The 17,885-nt window shown below is 47.2% G+C and overlaps 1 protein-coding gene across 11 annotated transcripts in view; it reads right to left on the bottom strand.

The window, feature by feature from the left end:
* Positions 1-17,721, bottom strand: part of GRAMD2A (GRAM domain containing 2A) — a 34,931-nt gene extending 17,210 nt beyond the window's left edge. For 6 of the 11 annotated variants that reach the window (XM_059371911.1, XM_059371914.1, XM_059371923.1 and 3 more), the window contains exon 1: positions 17,621-17,721. In XM_059371911.1, the coding sequence (XP_059227894.1) occupies positions 17,621-17,661 (41 nt within the window). In that variant the 5' untranslated portion in view covers positions 17,662-17,721. Of the gene's footprint in view, positions 1-1,952; positions 2,033-6,680; positions 6,787-17,620 lie in introns of those variants that run through there. The other 5 variants (XM_059371912.1, XM_059371920.1, XM_059371917.1 and 2 more) reach the window with 5 other exon arrangements.
* Between the last annotated feature and the right edge of the window lie 164 nt (positions 17,722-17,885).

Raw genomic sequence — 17,885 nt, 5'->3', positions numbered from 1 at the left:
CTTTGCTCAAAGACGCAAACAAACTGGGAGAACTAGTTGTTCGGGAGGAGATGTGAGCTGGCTTGGCCCTCTGGGGGTGGCTGCATCCAGCCTGAACAAGGACCCCTTTGAGCTCTGCTGCCAACAAGAACTCCTACCTACAGGGATGTCAGAGACTCCAGGGCCTTCCACCCAGTGGGAGGTGGGCGGGCCAAGGGCAAGGCTGGCTCCATCTCCCACTCTTGGCAGCCAAGAGGCTGCCCACTGCCCAGGTCTCTCTGTGGAGCTCAGAACTGGTCAGCCAAGCCCTTAGCTGCTTGGTTGAATGGCTTCACTCTGGTTAAAGGACCCCAGTTGCCCTCTTCCCTGCTTTTGGACCCACCTACCCTGCCCCTGCCATCCAGATCTGGGCTCTCGGGACACATTAGAAAGGCCCAGATCCTCACAGGGATGGAATTCAGGATCAACGTGCTCAGACTGACTCCTCTCAGGCATTCAGGTGTTTGGGAGGCTTGCTAATGGGCTGCCCTCCCAGCTCTGCCTGGGTCCTGCTTAGCTACCGTGCTGCTGCGCACGATAGAGACCCTTCCACTCTTATCCCCCAACACCTCCGCTCCCCGAAGCCTGGTAAGCCGGAAGGCTCTGGGGAGAGCTGACCCCTCTCACGTTGCCTCCACACATGGTCTGTTCAGATATCTTCATTGCTGTACCTCTCATTTAAGTGGCTGTCCCCCACTAAGACCGGCTTCCTTATTCATCTCTTACCCCCTGCCCCCGCACTCAGCTTCAGGCATCCAGTAAGTGCTCAATAACTGTGTACTGAAGAAACAAACACTGCCCACAGAGAAGCTCCTCTGTGTAGTGTGTTGGGCTGCACTGGGACTTCGGGACACGGACACCAGACCTGGAGCAGGAGCAGTCACTCTGGTTTGCTTCTCGCTGCCCTCATCTCCTCCTGGGTGGCCCCCAGCCACCTTCCTCCGGGTCTGCTCCCCTGTAAAATGGGGAGAAATCCCCTCTCTGATCTGCAGATCTTCAGGGCTGCTGTGGGGGTCTGAGAATTCATGGACTAGCCCCAGGGAGGGGGCCGGTTCTCACAGCATTGCCCACTGAGCCTCACCCCTGCTCCCGCCCCTCCCCTTGACACTGAGACCTCCACATCCCATCATGCCCCTGGAGGCATGCCTAGAAGTGCAGCCGCCTATGGGAAGCGGAGACAGGAGCACCACCAGGCCCCAACGGCACCCGCAGAGCTCCACACAGGTCCTGCGTGACTGACTCTTTCTCCTGGGACTGCAGCCAGGGAGCCTCTTCGGGGAAGGGAGAGCCCTCTCTGCACCTGGGCCCCACCCAGCGCCTGGCTCCCGCAGCTCAGGCCCAGCTGCCCCACAGCATCCCTCCACCAGAGGTCTGAGGCCAGCAGGGGCTGCCCCCTTGCTGGCCAGAGCTCAAAGGCCTGCGGAGCAAGACCAGTCACCAGGGAGACAGACGGGACAAATAGCCAAAACAGGGAAACTGCTGCTGGGCATGTTCAGGATTTCTCATGAAGCCCAGGCCACCCTGAGGAGCAGGCGGTTGGTCCTGCAGTGAGTGACCTGCCTGTCGCCGGCCTCATCCCACATTCCCCCTGCTGTAGCAGCATCTGTCTGAGCTAGCACCCCTGGACCTGGTCACAGACCACTTTTTCTTGGCCAGCCACTTCAGGCCTGGCTGTCTCCAGACAAGAAGCTGGTCATTCAGGTCGAAAAACAGACTTGCATTCATTAAAAAACAGAGCACTCCTGTGCTCCTGGGGGCTGCCCTCTGCTGAGCCTGCTGAGGGAGGGCCCAGAGGCCAAGCCCGGTGCTCAGATGCCTCCCCCATCCCCAGTCAAGGCTGCCAGGAGGTGTGGCTACTCTCGGGACAAGCCTGCTCTGTCCATCCGTGGATACCATCCAATGCACCCTGATTCCAACTAGCCCCTGACACCCACCTCAGAATCACTCCAGCTTTGTGGACCCTCCGGGATCTTCTCAGGGCACAGGGCAGGTTGGAAGGTGTCTTGGGGTCCTGAAAGAGCCTGGATGTGGTGGCTGGGAGACACAGAGGCAGGCTTGGAAGTACCTCTCACTGCAGAGGGGCTTAGAGAAGTCACTTCTCTCTGGGCCTCACTTACTCTCTGCAAAGGGGTGAGAAAGCCTCAGCCCAGGAAGGAAAGCAAGGGCTGTGTGAGGGAAAAACAAAGCAGAGCTAGGAACTGGGTGAACTACAAATGGCCACTGACCCTCCTGTGGTCAGGAGAACCCCTATCCCAGGAGAGGCTGGCAGGACCACAGTCCTCAAAGGGCTGCCAGCCTCTCTGCCTCCCTCCTACAAACACCAATTGAATGTCTGCTGTTTGCTCAGCTCTGTGTAAGTGCTGTGTATACTAAGAAGGATAAGGCAAACTACTATCCCCAAAACGCCTGGTGGGAGAGGCAGACATGAAACAAATATTTATATAAATCAATACATAATTATAACTGTGTCAGCTATGCTATGAAAGAAGAGCCCAGCGTCCTAGTTGGACCTCTGTCAGGGAGTCCTGACTCAGCTGTGGAAAGCAGGGAGGTTTTCCCTAAGAAGCAGTGGCATTTTGAGCTGATAGCCTGTGGATGTTAATCAGATGGGGGAGGGTATTTGCAGAGAGTTAGAGAGGGGTTCTTGTAGAGGGTTTATGATGGATGTGCAAAGGCCCTGAGGCCGGAGTGTGTGGCATGTATGAGGAACATAAACAGAGCCTTTGTCTGGAGGGTGGAAGTGGTGAAGTGGGGAGCAATGAGGCTGGAGGGGTTGGCTGCTAGATCATGCAGGGCCTTGTACACTCCGATAAGGGTTTCTGTCATTTTCTTAGAAGCTATGGGGAATCTATAAAGGGATTTAAACAGGGAAATCCACTACTAAATTTGTATCTTTTTTTTTAAAAGATTTTATTTATTTATTTGAGAGAGAGACAGTGAGAGGGAGCATGAGCGAGGAGAAAGTCAGAGGGAGAAGCAGACTCCCTATGGAGCTGGGAGCACAATGCGGGACTCGATCCCAGAACTCTGGGATCATGACCTGAGCCGAAGGCAGTCATCCAACCAACTGAGCCACCCAGGCGTCCCCTAAATTTGTATCTTAAAGAGATAACTCTGATCACATTGATTTGCTTGAAAGTCATCCAAAGGAAGTGGGGAAGGGGGAGCAGAGTAAGTATCAATGAAATAGGGACAATCTTCTGTTGATGGTTATTATAGATGGGTGATGGATGGATGGATATCCACCCTACAACTCTCTCCTTTTTTGTATATGTTTAAAATTTTTCCATGGAGAGAGATCAGTTAGGAGACTATATTCCAATGGAGAGATGATGTCTCACACTTGGTGGCAGTAGTGATGGAGGGCCAGTGATGGGCTTAGGATATATATTTCCAAATAAAATCAACATGACTTGTTGATCCGTTGGATGTGGAGTATCAGGGGGAAAATGTCAAATATGACTAGATTTCTGGCTTAAGCAAGTAGGATACTGCTCTGTTTCACTGAGATGAAACAGGGGAAAATATATTGGAAAAAGAGCATATTTGAAGGAAACAATCACGAGTTCAGTCTTGAAGTTGTGTGGGAAATTATTAAGTAGAGATGTCAAGCTATATAGGAGTAAGGAGCTCAGAAGAAAGGTCCAGACCAAAGGGATAAATTTCTGAGTTACTGGCCCATGAATGAGTACAGGAGCTAGGAAAGTGGATACATAAAGAAGAAAAGTTATCAACAAGGGTGCCCAAACCAATTCACTGTGAGAAAGATTAGTCTTTTCAATAAATGGTGCTAGGACTAGATATTCACATGCAAAAGCTTTAAGTTGGAGCCCCATCTCACACCATATATAAAAATAAGCTCACGGCGTCTGGGTGGCTCAGACAGTTGGGTATCTGTCTTCAGCTCAGGTCATGATCCCAGGGTCCTGGGATTGAGCCCCGCATTGGGCTCCCAGATCAGCGGGAAGCCTGCTTCTCCCTCTCCTGCTCCTCCTGCTTATGTTCCCACCACAAAAATGTCAGAAAACTTTTAGGAGAAAACGGGGCGGGGGGGCACCTGGGTGGTTCAGATCGTGATCTCAGGGTCCTGGGACCGAGCCCCACATTGGGCTCTCTGCTCAGCAGGGAGCCTGCTTCCCCCTCTCTCTCTTTGCCTGACTCTCTGCCTACTTGTGATCTCTGTCTGTCAAATAAATAAATAAAATCTTAAAAAAGAAGAAGAAGACAACAGGTGTAAATCTTTGTGCCCTTTGATTAGGCAACAGTCTTTTAAGATATGATACAGAAAGCACAGGAAACTAAAGAAAAGATAAACCCTGCCTTATCAAAATTGATAAGGTTTCCAAGAAAGTGAACCTTTCCAAGGTTCACCAAGAAAGTGAAGACAACCCACAGAATGGGAGAAAATATTTTCAAATCATATATCTGATATGAGACTAATATCCAAAATATATAAAGAACTCCTACAACCTTGAAAATATTATACCAAGTGAAATAAGCCAGTCCCAAAAGATAAATACTGTATCATTCCACTTATACAAAATATCTAGAGTATCAAATTCAAAGAAACAGAAAGTGGTTGCCAGGGGCTGGAGGGAGGAGATGGAGAGGTATTTAATGGGTACTTCAGTTTTGCAAGATAACAAAGTTCTGGAGATGGATTGCACAACAGGCATATGTTTAACACTACCAAAGGATGCAAATGCACTTAGAAATAGTTAAGATGATAAACTTTATGTTATGTGTTTTTCTTGACCACAATTAAAATACTTTTTTTTAAAGAACTCTTTTTTTTTTTTTTTTTTTTTTTAAGATTTATTTAGGGGCACCTGAATGGCACAATTGGAGCATCTGCCTTTGGCTCAGGTCATGATCCCTGGGTACTGGATCAAGTCCCCCATTGAGCTCCTTGCTCAGGAGGGAGCCTGCTTCTCCTTCTGCCTGCTGCTCCCCCTGCTTGTGCTCTCTTTCTCTCTGACAAATAAATAAATAAAATCTTACCAAAAAATTTTTTAAAAGATGTATTTATTTATTGAAGAGAGAGAAAGAGAGCATACTTGCAGGAGGTGTGGAGAGGGGCATAAGGAGAGGGGGAGAGAAATCCAAGCAGGCTTCCCACTGAGAGTGAAATCCCACCCAGGGCTCCAACTCACAACTCAATCTCATGACCCTGAGATCAGCACTGGAGCCAAAACCAAGAGTGTCCACCCAGGCACCCATAAGAAGAAATGAATCTTACAAATGAATGATAAAGACAAGTAATCCTACTAAAAATGGGTACATGTTTGAATAAACATTCTTCCAAAGGCAATGTCAAATGAGCAATTAGTACATGAAAAGATGCTCAACATCATTAGCCATCGAGGAAATGCAAATCAAAACCACAATTAGATATCCTTTCACACCCACTGGGGGGCCATGATCAGTATTAGGTGTTGGTGAGGATGCAGAGAAATTGAATGCTTGCACATTGCTGGGGGAATGTGAAATGGTACGACTGCTGTGTATAAGTCTGCTGGTTCGTCAGATGGTTAAACAGAGTTCCTTCAGGACCCAAAAGCTGCCCTCCTCAGTATGCACCCCAAAAGAACGGAACACATGTCCACACAAAGTCTTTTTCAAGAATGCTCACAGCATTATGATAACGAGCCCCCCAAATGGAAACATCAGCAGCCCCCAAAATACCCATCAGCTGATGAACAGAGAAACTGTGGTACATCCACACCATGGAATATTACTGAGCCCTGAAAAGGAGTGAAGCGTTCATACAAGCTACAATATGAAAGAACATTGTGCTAAGTGAAAGAAGCCAGTTACGAAAGACCACAAACCTATGATTCCCTGTACAGGAAATGTTGAGAACTGGCAAATCCTCTGAGACAGAAAGCAGATTAGTGGTTGCCAAGGTGCCGGGGGAAGGGGAAATGGGAAGTGACTAATGTGGGTAGAGTTTCTTTTTGGGGTGATGAAACTGTTCTGGAATTAAACTGTTCTGGAATTGGTGTGCAACTTGGTGAATACATTAAAGCCACCGAATTGTACACTGTAAAAGGGTGAATCTTATGGTATGTGGTTTATATCTCAAGGAGGCCTTGAGGGAGGAGAGAAATCTGGGACCCGAGGAAGCACAACACTGAAAGACTGTGTGGGGGAGAGAGTCCCCCTAGGAGACTAGGAGGGAGAGAGCCAAGAGGTAGAAAGAACACTAGGGGTAGGGGTTGTCATGGAAGCCGAGGGAGTGTGTCAAAAGGAGGAATGGGAATCAGTGGTTTGCTGCGAGGCAGGTAGGAGGAAGACTGAAGGCAGTCGCTTCAGCAGCAAGGACATAATGGGTCCCTTCAGTGGGGTAGTGGGGTAGTGGGGTGGTGGGGTGGTGGCGTATGAGGCCAGACCCAGGTGCTAAAGACCTGCTCCTGCTTCCTCCCTCCCAGGCCGGTGACCGCACCCCAGGCACGGCCGTGAGGGCAGGTCTCTGATGTCGATGAGCGCAAGTCATGGGCCGGCTCACACCAACCTAGGATCCTACTGCCTTCCTCTCAGTGAAAGTCGGCAGAGATGCCGAGATGCCGGAGGACGGGAGAAGGTTCCTTGCCGGGAGGGCGCTGCCATCGCCGGCAGCCTCACTGCCGGGGGCCAAACCCCCACCCCCACGGCGTCCTCACCTGCCGCTCCTCCACCCTTGGCGCGCGAGCTGCAGCCCGAGAGGCACCGTCCATTTTCGGCGCCTGCCTCGGCAGGGGCTGGGAAGCCCGGGGTCACCCGGCGCCAGAGGGCGGCCACACCCAGAATTCCAGCCCCACAAGGAGCGCCAGCTCCCCGAGGCGGCGGCCCGGTGCCAGGGATCCCGCCTACCCGCCCAGCCCAACCTCCGAATGGGCCGATGGGCCCTGAAGCCTGGACAGAGGGGAAGCCAACGGGACGGGAGATGCTGCCGCGAGTGCAGCAGCCCCGCTGCACCTCCCGGCCTCTCCGAAAAAAGGATCCAAGCGCCCCCTCATCCGAGGTCCCATTTGGGATCGGTGTCCAGCACCCAACCTGGTAGCTGGCCCATATTTGAGACCGCCGAAAGCAGGGTCTGGCTCGTGCCCTGCCGCAGGCTCTGGACAAGGGGGCTCCCCCAGACTGTGCTGCAGTGAAGGGTTCAGATTCCTGAGCCATGACCTAGTCTCATGCGGCTGGCTGGGTTCTGGGACCTCTTCCTCCTGGGAGAACTCCAGATTGTCTGAAACCCCTAGGAATGCCTGTTCTCACCCCCATTATTCAACAATGTTCTGGACGTTCTAGCCATTGCACAAAAGCAAGAAAAAGAAAGAAAAGGTTTACACACTAAAAAGAGAGAAATTTTCTTATTTATTTATTTATTTTTCAAGTAAGTTCTACAACCAAAGTGGAGCTTGAACTCAGGACCCAGAGAAGAAGAGTGGCATGCTCCACCGACTCAATAGCCAGGTGCTCCCCTCAGAAGAGAGAAATTTTATTTGAAAGATGATAAACTATCTAGAGGATACATAATTAACTAAAAAAAAAAAAAAAAAAAAAAAAAAAAACCCAAAACAAAAACAAAAGAAAGTGGCCCAGACATTCTTATATTTAGGCAGTAGACTAGGCAGAGCTTTGGTGGGGTAGACACATACTGAGTTCTTATGGAGTTTATTATTCTAGGGGTTATAAGGTCAGCACAAAAGTCATAAAAGTAGTTTCTCCGTAGACCCACAGTAAAAAAAAAAAAAGTTATATATATATATATATATATATATATATATATATATATATATATATGAAATATTTGGTAAAATGATTCTATTCACATGGAAACAACACATATAAAATACCTAAGAATAAACTTTTAAAATGTTGAAAGTCCATGAGAAGAAAACCACAAACCACAAACCTTTTTTAAAAGACATAAAAGAAGACTTGAATAAATGTTCTTGAGTGGGAAGATTCAAAGTTTTAAAGGAGAGAATTTATCTCAAATTTAATGCAAGGGCTTGCCTTACCAGATGTCAGAACAAACTACAAAGCTAGAGCAATCAAAATACCATGGTATTCATAGGAAACAAACTGAGGTTTGTTGGAGGGGAGGGGGGTAGGGGGATGGGGTAACTGGGTGACGGGCATTAAGGAGGGCACGTGATGTAATGAGCACTGGGTGTTGTATGTAACTGGTGAATCACTGACCTCTTATTTCTGAAACTAATAATGTACTACATGTTAATTAACTGAATTTAAATAAAATAAAATTTAATGTTAAAAAACCAAAATACTATGGTATTTACTGGCTTAGGAAAAGATGAACAGATACTAACAAGGAGTCCAGAACATGATCTATGGCTCTCTGGGAATTTAGTACATGATAAAGAAGGTGGTCCAAATAAGAAAGAGAAGAACGGATTGTCCAATAGATGGCATTGGGGCACCTGTGTAGTTCACACCATTCACAAAAATTAATTCCAAAGAGAGTAAACATCCAAACATTTTTCTAAATCAATGAAGAACTAAAACAAAATAGAGAAGAGTATTAAAATATTAGGAAAGATTTTTTTTAAAGATTTCATATATTTATTTGACATAGACAGAGGTAGCAAGAGAGGGAACATAAGCAGGGGGAGTGGGAGAGGGAGAAGCAGGCTTCCCACTGAGCAGGGAGCCTGACAAGGGGCTCGATCCCAGGACCCTTGGGACATGATCTGAGGTGAAAGCAGACACTTAACAACTGAGACACACAGGCACCCCAGGAAAGATTTTCCTAAGCAAGATATAAAGATTTTTCTAAGCAAGATATAAAACCCAGAACACATAAAACACATAATTGCATAAAAAATAAAAACTTTGTACATCAAAATTTGAACAAAGAATTGATATTCTTAAACATAAAATGAGCTCATCCAAGTCAGTAAGAGGAAGTAAATGATCTAATAGAAATATGACCAAAGGGGCGCCTGCGTGTCTCAGATGTTTGAGGGTCTGCCTCCAGCTTGGGTGATGATCCCAGGGTCATGGGATGGAGCCCCATGTCAGACTCCCAGCTCAACAGGGAGCCTGCTTCTCCCTCTCCCTCTGTCTTTCCCTGTGCTCTTGTTCCCTCTGTCTCTCTGTCTCAAATAAATAAATAAAATATTTTTGAAAATAAATATATATAAAATAAAAATAAAGTGAGCAAAGAATACTGAACAGGCAAGTTATAAAAGTAGAAATAGTTTTCATAACTATATTATTGGCAAACATTTACAAATTTAGAGTGCTCAGTACCACCAAGGATGTGTTACAAATCTACAGATCCTTTGATCCAAGAACTCCATCTCACAGAATTTGGCATAAAGAAATAAATGGACAAGTAGGCATAAATTTATATTTGTATGTTTGACAAGTATGATGAAAAAGTGGAAATACCTAAATAATATTCTATCAATATCATAGATTCCTATGCAGTTGACTAAAATAGTGGGGTATCGCTGCATGGGCTCACAGAGAAAAAGACCCAAAATGTGTTGTTTAGTGAAAAGTAGGTACAGATTAGTAAGTAAGAGATAATGAATCCATTTATAAAATTTAACCTTTTATACCAAAAGGCATATATCAAACAGTGATTATATCTCGTCTGAGAATTATAGGGTGATTTTTTAGTCTTTTAAAAAAAGATTTTATTAATTTATCTGACAGAGAGAGTGAGAGCGCCCATGCAGACAAGCAGGGGGAGTGGGAGAGGGAGAGGAACAGGGAGAAGCAGGCTCCAGGCTGAGCAGGGAGTCCAGTGCGGGGATTTATCCCAGGACCCTGGGACCATGACCTGGGCTGAAGGCAGATGCTTAACCCATTGAACCACCCAGGCGTCCCCGATTTTCTACTCTCTTAATTTCTCTTTTATTTAAACTTATTAGAAGCATGTAATACTTTCAAAATTAGCAAAAAACAAGATTGTTTTTAATATATAAAATAAAAGGTAGAAACGATATCTTCTTTTATACTTTTGAAACATCAAAGGCTTTAAAGTTTAATAATACCTGCTGTGGATCAACATGCTGATCAATGGGCAGTCTCACCCACTACTGTGTGGCAGGGGAGTGCGACAATAGGCAGATACATTTCATATGTAGATACCCATCAGACCCATCAATTCCACCCCTAACAATTCATTCTTAGAAAATAACTGGACACGGGGCGCCTGGGTGGCTCGGTGGTTTGGGCCGCTGCCTTCGGCTCGGGTCATGATCTCAGGGTCCTGGGATCGAGCCCCGCATCGGGCTCTCTGCTCCGCAGGAAGCCTGCTTCTCTCTCTCTCTCTCTCTCTCTCTCTCTCTCTGCCTGCCTCTCTGCCTACTTGTGATCTCTGTCTGTCAAATAAATAAATAAAATCTTTAAAAAAAAAAAAAAAAGAAAATAACTGGACACAAATTTAAATGTATAAGCATGTTCACAGGACTGTAGTTAGAAGAAAAAAAGAACAATAGGGCAGGAACAAATTGTGGTTTATTCAGGGATGAAAGGCTATTTAACAATTAAAATGATATTTATCGTAGCAAAACTAAATCTATAGGAACATGAAAGGATAGCATTACATAACATTCATAACATTGGGAAAAGCATTATATAGAAAAGCATGCAAAATAAAATCTATGTGGGAAGGATGGTCACCAAAATATCAACAATATTTTTCTCCATGAGTTGGGGTTTAGGTGTTATTTATTTTCTTTTCTGTATACTCTGCCTGAATTTTATGATCACAATACACTATTCTCATTTGGTGGAAAGAATGAAAAGGAAGAAAAAGGATACAGCAAGAAAAAGACTTGTTTCAAGGGCACAGCGATATTAATAGATACTTCTGATACTCCAAATTTCTAAAACCTCATTCTTCTTACACGAAGACGCTTAGGATCCAAGAGAAAAAGAAACCTTGATTTTAAAAATGAACTTTGCCAGTGGAATCTGAGGAAGGTCAACGGGTTATAGTAATATCAACTTTCTGGTTGAGAGACCATGGTGCTCTCCTTATGCAGGATGTTACCACTGGGAGAAACTGAGTGGAAGGTACATGAGATCTTTGTATTGTGTCATAATATTGCATGTGAATCTACAATTACCTCAAAATATAAAGTTTATTTCAGAAAAATAAACTTTGCACCTTCAAAAGGAAAACAGACCAAGATTTCTTAAGGCTGAGTCTGGCTCATCAGAAGTCTGGTCTCAGATTCTCAAAGCTGGAAGCACCGCAGGGAAACTAACTTTGGTGAACACCTACTGTGTCTCAGACCCTTACTCGGCTGGCTGGACAACCTTTGAAGCCAACGGGATGTGACTCTGTTTTGCGGATGGAGAGAGGGAGGCTCAGAGTCAGTATTATCTCAGTAGTGGAGAAGAGACTTGAACCCAGGTCTGTCGCTCAGCCTCTTCCAATTATTCTATCATAGTTCATCCATATCTGGGAATGACTTACAAGAAAAACAAAAACAAAAACAAACTCCTGGGTGGCTCAGTCGGTCAAGCACCTGATTTCAGCTAAAGTCATGATCCCAAGGTCCAGGAATCAAGCCCCCTGTGGGGCTCCTTGCTCAGCAGGGAGCCTGCTTCTTCCTCTGCCTCCTGCTCTCCCTGCTTGTGTTCTCTTTCTCTTTCTGACAAATAAATAAAATCTTGGAAGGAAGGAAGGGACGGAAGGCAGGCAGGCAGGCATAAATCTTATTCAGCATTATCCACATCAAGCAACTTGGTATAAGAAAGAAAGAAAGAAAGAGGAGAAGAGAAAAAAAAAAAAAGAAAAGAAGGAAGGAATAAATCTCATTCAGTGTTATCTACATCAAGCAGCTTGGTAAAAGGAAATAAATAGTCCAGTGGGTGGTGGGTGGAGGGGGGAAGGTAAAGTTGCAATCAGGCACAAGAAATTTAAAAATGTGTGCCTACATGTGAGTATCATCCTTCAGGTGTGTCATGCAGAAAGTTCTGTTAGAATGTTCTTTCCAACACCTAAATGGACCTCGTTGTAACTAGTGATCCTTCACCAAGGGACAAATCTTTGTCATCCTGTTCCTTCCTTGATAAAACTAGATCTCCACTGATGGTGCTATACCTCAGTGACCAAAGAGATGAAGAAAGAACATTCTTTATAGAAAGATTCAAGCTAGGGGCGCTTGGATGGCTTGGTCAGGAGAGCATGCAACTCCTGATCTCAGGGTTAGAGTTAGGGTTAGGGTTAGGGTTAGTTCCAAGGGTCAAGCTCCATGCTGGGTATAGAGATTAGTTAAAAACTGCAAGGAAAAAAAAAAAAAAAGAAGAGATGAAAGGGGAACCTATAGATTACGAAAGATTATAGAGACATGGATATAGAGATTCAGTATGTTAACCAGTTGCTTAAACCTCATTCAGATCCTTACTAAACTAAACAAATGGTACAAAGACGTTTATGAGACAATGGGAGAAATTTAAATGCTAACTTGTTGGTAATTTTAAGGAGCTATTGTTATTTTTTTTAGGTGTGATAACAGTATTGTAGTTATGCTTTTTTTTTCATTTATTTTTTAAGATTTTTATTTATTTATTCGACAGACAGAGATCACATGTAGGCAGAGAGGCAGGCAGAGAGAGAGAGGAGGAAGCAGGTTCCCCGCTGAGCAGAGAGCCTGATGCGGGGCTCGATCCCAGGCCCCACATTGGGCTCCCTGAACAGGAAGCTTCTCCCTCTCCCTCTTCCTCTGTGTTCTCTCTCCCTCTATTGGTCTCTTTCAAGTAAATAAATAAAATCTTTAAAAAAATAAAGGCTTTATCTTTTATAGATACACATTGAAATAGTTGTGGATAAAATAATATCTTAGATTTGGGGGCACCTGGGTGGCTCAGTGGGTTAGGCCTCTGCCTCCGGCTCAGGTCATGATCTCAGGGTCCTGGGATCGAGCCTCACATCGGGCTCTCTGCTCAGCAGGGAGCCTGCTTCCTCCTCTCTCTCTGACTGCCTCTCTGTCTACTTGTGATCTCTGTCTGTCAAATAAATAAATAAAATCTTAAAAAAAATAATAATAATACCTTAGATTTGCTTCAAAATAATCCAGGAGTGAGAGAGGAGGAAGGTACATACGAAACAAGGTTGGCCCATAGCTTGGTAATTTTTGAACCTGGGTGATGGGCACATCCTGCTTATTATACTATTCTCTCTCTTTATATATGTTTGAATTTTTCTACAATAAAAGGATTTAATGATGAAAAATATAAGCATTTTTCAACTTGTTTCGTAGTCAAGGAAGCCCAGTATGAATATCTATTCTGAGGTAATGTCGCTGGGTTGTTTAAAAAAAAAAAAAAAAAAAGATTTGTGGAGCGCCTGGGTGGCTCAGTTGTTAAGCATCTACCTTTGGCTCAGGTCATGATCCTGGTGTCCTGGGGTCGAGCCCTGCATTGGGTCCCCTGCTCACTGGTGAGCCTGCTTCCCCTCTCCCACTCCCCCTGCTTGTGTTCCTCTCTTCTCTCACTGTTTCTCTCTCTGTGTCAAATAAATAAATAAAATCTTAAAAAAAAAAAAAAAAGATTTCTTTATTGGGCACCTGGGTAGTTCAGTCAGTTAAGTGTCTGCCTTTAGCCCAGGTGGTGATCCCTGGGTCCTGGGATTGAGTCCCACATCGGGCTCTCTGCTCAGTGGAGAGCCTGCATCTCCCTCTCCCTGTGCCTGCCACTCCCCCTGCTTGTGCTCTCTCTCTGTGTCAAATAAATAAAATCTTTTTTTAAAAAACCATTTATTTATTTATTCTAGAGAGAGCAAGTGAGAACTCGTGCATGGGCAGGGGGAGGGGCAGAGGGAGAGAGAGAGAGGAAAAGCAGACTCCCACGAGCAGGGAGCCCGACATGGGACTTGATCCCAAGTCCCTGAGATCATGACCTGAGTGGAAACCAGGAGTTGGACGCTTCACCAACACAGCCACCCAGGCGCCCCTATTGCTGGGTTGTTTTAAAATAACATTTCTGGACAGTCCTTCAAAATTCAAAAATTATTTTTAAATCGCAATTTGTGTGGCCTGGGTTGGTATGGGTAGGTTTTGAGTAATCCAGTAAATTTTGACACCTATTAGAAACATTTAAATTTTTTTCCACAGAAGAGACAGAGAAAATCCTTAGGACTGGTCACGGTGGTTTGCTGAGGCATACCACCCAGGCTGCTCTGACCCTAAGTCAGAGAACAAGAGGGATGCCAAAGAAATGAAATGCGGGTTGGATTTTGGCAATTATTTAATATACCATTACTGCGCCATATCAACCTGCTAGGAGGAAACAAAATTTGTGTTTGATTTAAACTAATTGTTTTTTTTTTTCTTTTTTAAAGATTTATTTGTTTATTTGAGAGAGAGAGGGGTTGGGGAGAGGAAGAGACTTGAGCAGACCCCGCACTGAGTGTGACACGGGGCTCCATCCCAGGACCCTGAGGTCATGACCTGAGCCCAAACCCAGAGTCAGATGCTTCGCGGACGGGCACCTGGCAGGCTCAGTCAGAAGAGCATGTGTCTCTTGATCTCAGGGTTGTAAGTTCAGGCCCCACTTTGGGTATAGAGATAAGTTTTAAGTAAAAAAAGAAAGAAATAGTGGCAGCCAGAAACCCGTCTGTTTAAAAAACTCACCTTGTGATTTTCTAAGAGATATTAAACATCAGCTGAGGAAACATGTGGTTATGACTAGGACTCAAAGAGTGGTTCAGTCTCCACGGGTTATTAAAACTCCTATCCTAAACTAGGACCAAGCATTTCTTTCTTTTTTAAAGATTTTATTTATTCATTGAAAGAGAGAGAGACAGACAGAGCACAAGAGAGGGGAGAGGCAGAAGGAGAGGGAGAAGCAGGCTCCCCACTGAGCAGGGAGCCGGATGTGGGGCTGGATCCCAGGACCTGGAGATCGTGACCTGAGCTGGAGGCAGACGTTCAACCATCTGAGCCACCTAGGTGCCCCAGGACCAAGCACTTCTAAGCCAGTAAAAATGTGTAGCTGTGGCAGGGAGAAGGGTGGAAATAGCTTACCCTAGAGAGGTTTACATTCCTGGGGAAAAAAACCCCTTCCTTCTGGAATCTATGCTATAGCACACAGGTACTCCTTGGGGTGGGGGATGGGGGGCAGTTACTTCTCATCACACAGAAAGCTCCATTCCCAGGGGTCCCTGCTATCCCTTCCTCCTTCCTTTCCTACATGAGTAAACACCTGGGGGTTTCATCAAAGCTGCAAAGGTTGGTGATGACGGAGAGTGAGACTGATGCCCTGCAGCCTGAGTGAATAGCAGCACAGTGGCCTAAACCGACTTCATGCCAAACTTAACCTTGGCACCAGAGGCAGTGGCAGAAATGTAGGGGCCTATGTTCACTTTTCAGGAAAGGAGAAAAGCAAGTTATTTCCTGGTGTCCAAACTCAGACACTGGACACTGGACCAAGTGGAATGCTGTTTGGTTTTCCATTGTGTGTGTGTGTGTGTGTGTGTGTGTGTGTGTGTGTGTTTATTAAGTGAGTTCTATGCCCACTGTGGGGCTTGAACTCCTGACCATGAGATCAAAGGTCATGTTGCTCCACCACCTGAGCCAGTCGGGCACCCCTTGATTTCATGGACTTTCTGTAGGGAGTCATAGCAAAGAAGAAATTATGTGAAGAAATAAAATACCATCAGGGGAAATTGAGGCAAATAACAGAATCACTTAATGTCATCATAGAGAACACCCTTGGGAGCCCAAAATCCAATTTCTTTACCTTATGATGATGGCAAAGCAGACCCAGAAAGGGGACCTGGCTTTCCCCAAGTCTTAGCAAAATAAGAACAGCGTGAGCCTTAGAACTCACTTCCGATTCCCAGAGCAAGGCTCTTCATGCTGTTCTGATAAATACAGTATGTGGCATTGCTGGGGTGTGGGGGGTCCAGCAAAGCCACAGCTTCACCAGATTAAGGACTGGGCGGAGCCCCCCCAAGCAAGCACTTGGAAGAGCTTCAGGGAGGCTGGCTGGCATAAACCCATCCTGAGTCCTGCTGACCCCAACCTCAGGGGGTCATCGTAGGTGGGAGAACTGGCACACAGGTCTTTCTGGTCTGCATTAAGGCTCTTGAGGGAGGACTCACCTAAGTTCAGAAATTTGAAAGCAACCTGGAACATCAAGGCACAGATTGGTCCAGGCTGTCCCCTCTAGGCTAATTCCCAAATTTCTCACTTAGGCAAGTCAGGAAGAACTTCATCTTGGTCCCAGCCCAAACTCTGGTGGAGGCTTGGTGGCAGTCTCTATCAGCTTTGCCCTCTGTCCTGTCCGTTTGCCCCAGAGATGCTCACTGCTTACGTGGTCCTGTCAAACTGTAACCTCAAACCATGTCTGTCAGCATGGGCTGGACTCTAGCCAGCATAATCAGAGGATTGGGGAGAGGGCATACTGACCCTCTCACTGCAGGACGGGAGGGACACCCTCTCTACGCCAACTCTCCCTGCAACCCTATAAATCTTTTAAAGGAGCTGGACCTTAGAGCCAGCTAGAGGTGTACATGGGGCAAAGACATCACAGATTGTCAGGGCCCTCTCTTATTCCCTAAGATCCTGACACCCGCAAGGATGGGGCACCCTTAAACAACCATGAGGAGTGGGGAGACAAACCAAGTAAGGGCAAATGAGGCTGGGTAGAGACCCACCAGCCTCTGAAAACAGGGCAGAGGGAGCCCCTGAGGATTCAGCCAGTTCCATGAACCTGTGTAGAGTGGGCACAAGACTCACACATTCACCCTACCTTCCCCAGTGCTAGCCAGGGGAGCCAGGCCAACCTCCAGAGCTCACACTGTGGGGCTTGGGACCTGGGCAAGCGTAGGAACTTGTTACAGCTTCATTAACTGTCACTGTCTTCCCTAAATAATCCAGCCAGCAGCACCCAAGACCTCAAGGTGCAGAGGACCCAGTTTCTGCTGTCACGTGAAACGCCACGTCCAGCCTGCCCAACCTCCTTGCCCCTTTCCCAGCCGCAGGAACTTTCCTTCCTCCCAAAGAGACTTTGGATCAGATCTCCAGGCTGAGAGACCGGCCCCAGCCCGCCCGATCAGGACCGGCCTGGAGCACGGGCGCGGCTGCGTCGTGCCGGGACAGCTCCACGCTGCCTCCTGGGCCGCCGCGGGCCACTACAATTGCAGACCGGCTGGGAGAAGAGAGGGTCTAACCCCTCCGAGGGCCAGCAGGGAAGCGCCAGACTTTGGGTGAGGGCAGTCAGGACGGGGGAATCGGTTTGGCTGGGGCATGGATGAGTAAGTGAATGAATGAATGAGTACAGGATGAATGAATAGCGATGGTGGCGGAGACGCGGTAAGAGGCGTCCCACGGAGGGTGCCCATCCTGATGCTGCCCGGACTTCTCTCATCCCCCAGCGCCTACAGCGGGGCCATCTGCCCCCTCGCCAACACCTCGCAGCCCCCGGAGGAGCCCGGGCCCGCGCTGCGCGGCTCTGGAGCCGAGCCCAAACTCCGCCGGCCGGGAAGTGCCTGCCCCGCGGCCAGAATGTGCCCAGGCGTAGGGCGCCCCGAGGCCGCCTCGTCCCGCCGGGCAGCGTCCTCTCGTCGCAGCCTCCGATATCCCCCACCCGCCGCCCCGCCGCCGAGCCCAGCCCGCGGGCCTCAGCGCCTTACCTGCCCGCCTCGGAGGCCTCGCCCCGGCTCAGAGCGGTCATCGCGGCCCCTCCAGCAAGAGTCGGGGACCGCGCGGCCAGACCCGGCGCCCGTCGGCCCGCCTCCGCCTCAGACCGCCCATTGGCTGCTCGCGCGGGATAGGCCCCGCCCACTGGTTGCGCTCACGACACGGGCCCCGCCTATTGGTTGCTGGCGCGGGACGGGCCCCGCCCACTGGTTGTTCCTCCTCCGCTTCTCTGTCCCGAGCTCAGCGCAGATTCTACCA

This window comes from Mustela nigripes, chromosome 13 (genome assembly GCF_022355385.1).
Source record: "Mustela nigripes isolate SB6536 chromosome 13, MUSNIG.SB6536, whole genome shotgun sequence".
Taxonomy (NCBI): Eukaryota; Metazoa; Chordata; class Mammalia; order Carnivora; family Mustelidae; genus Mustela; species Mustela nigripes.
This window is presented reverse-complemented; position numbering and strand designations above follow the sequence as displayed.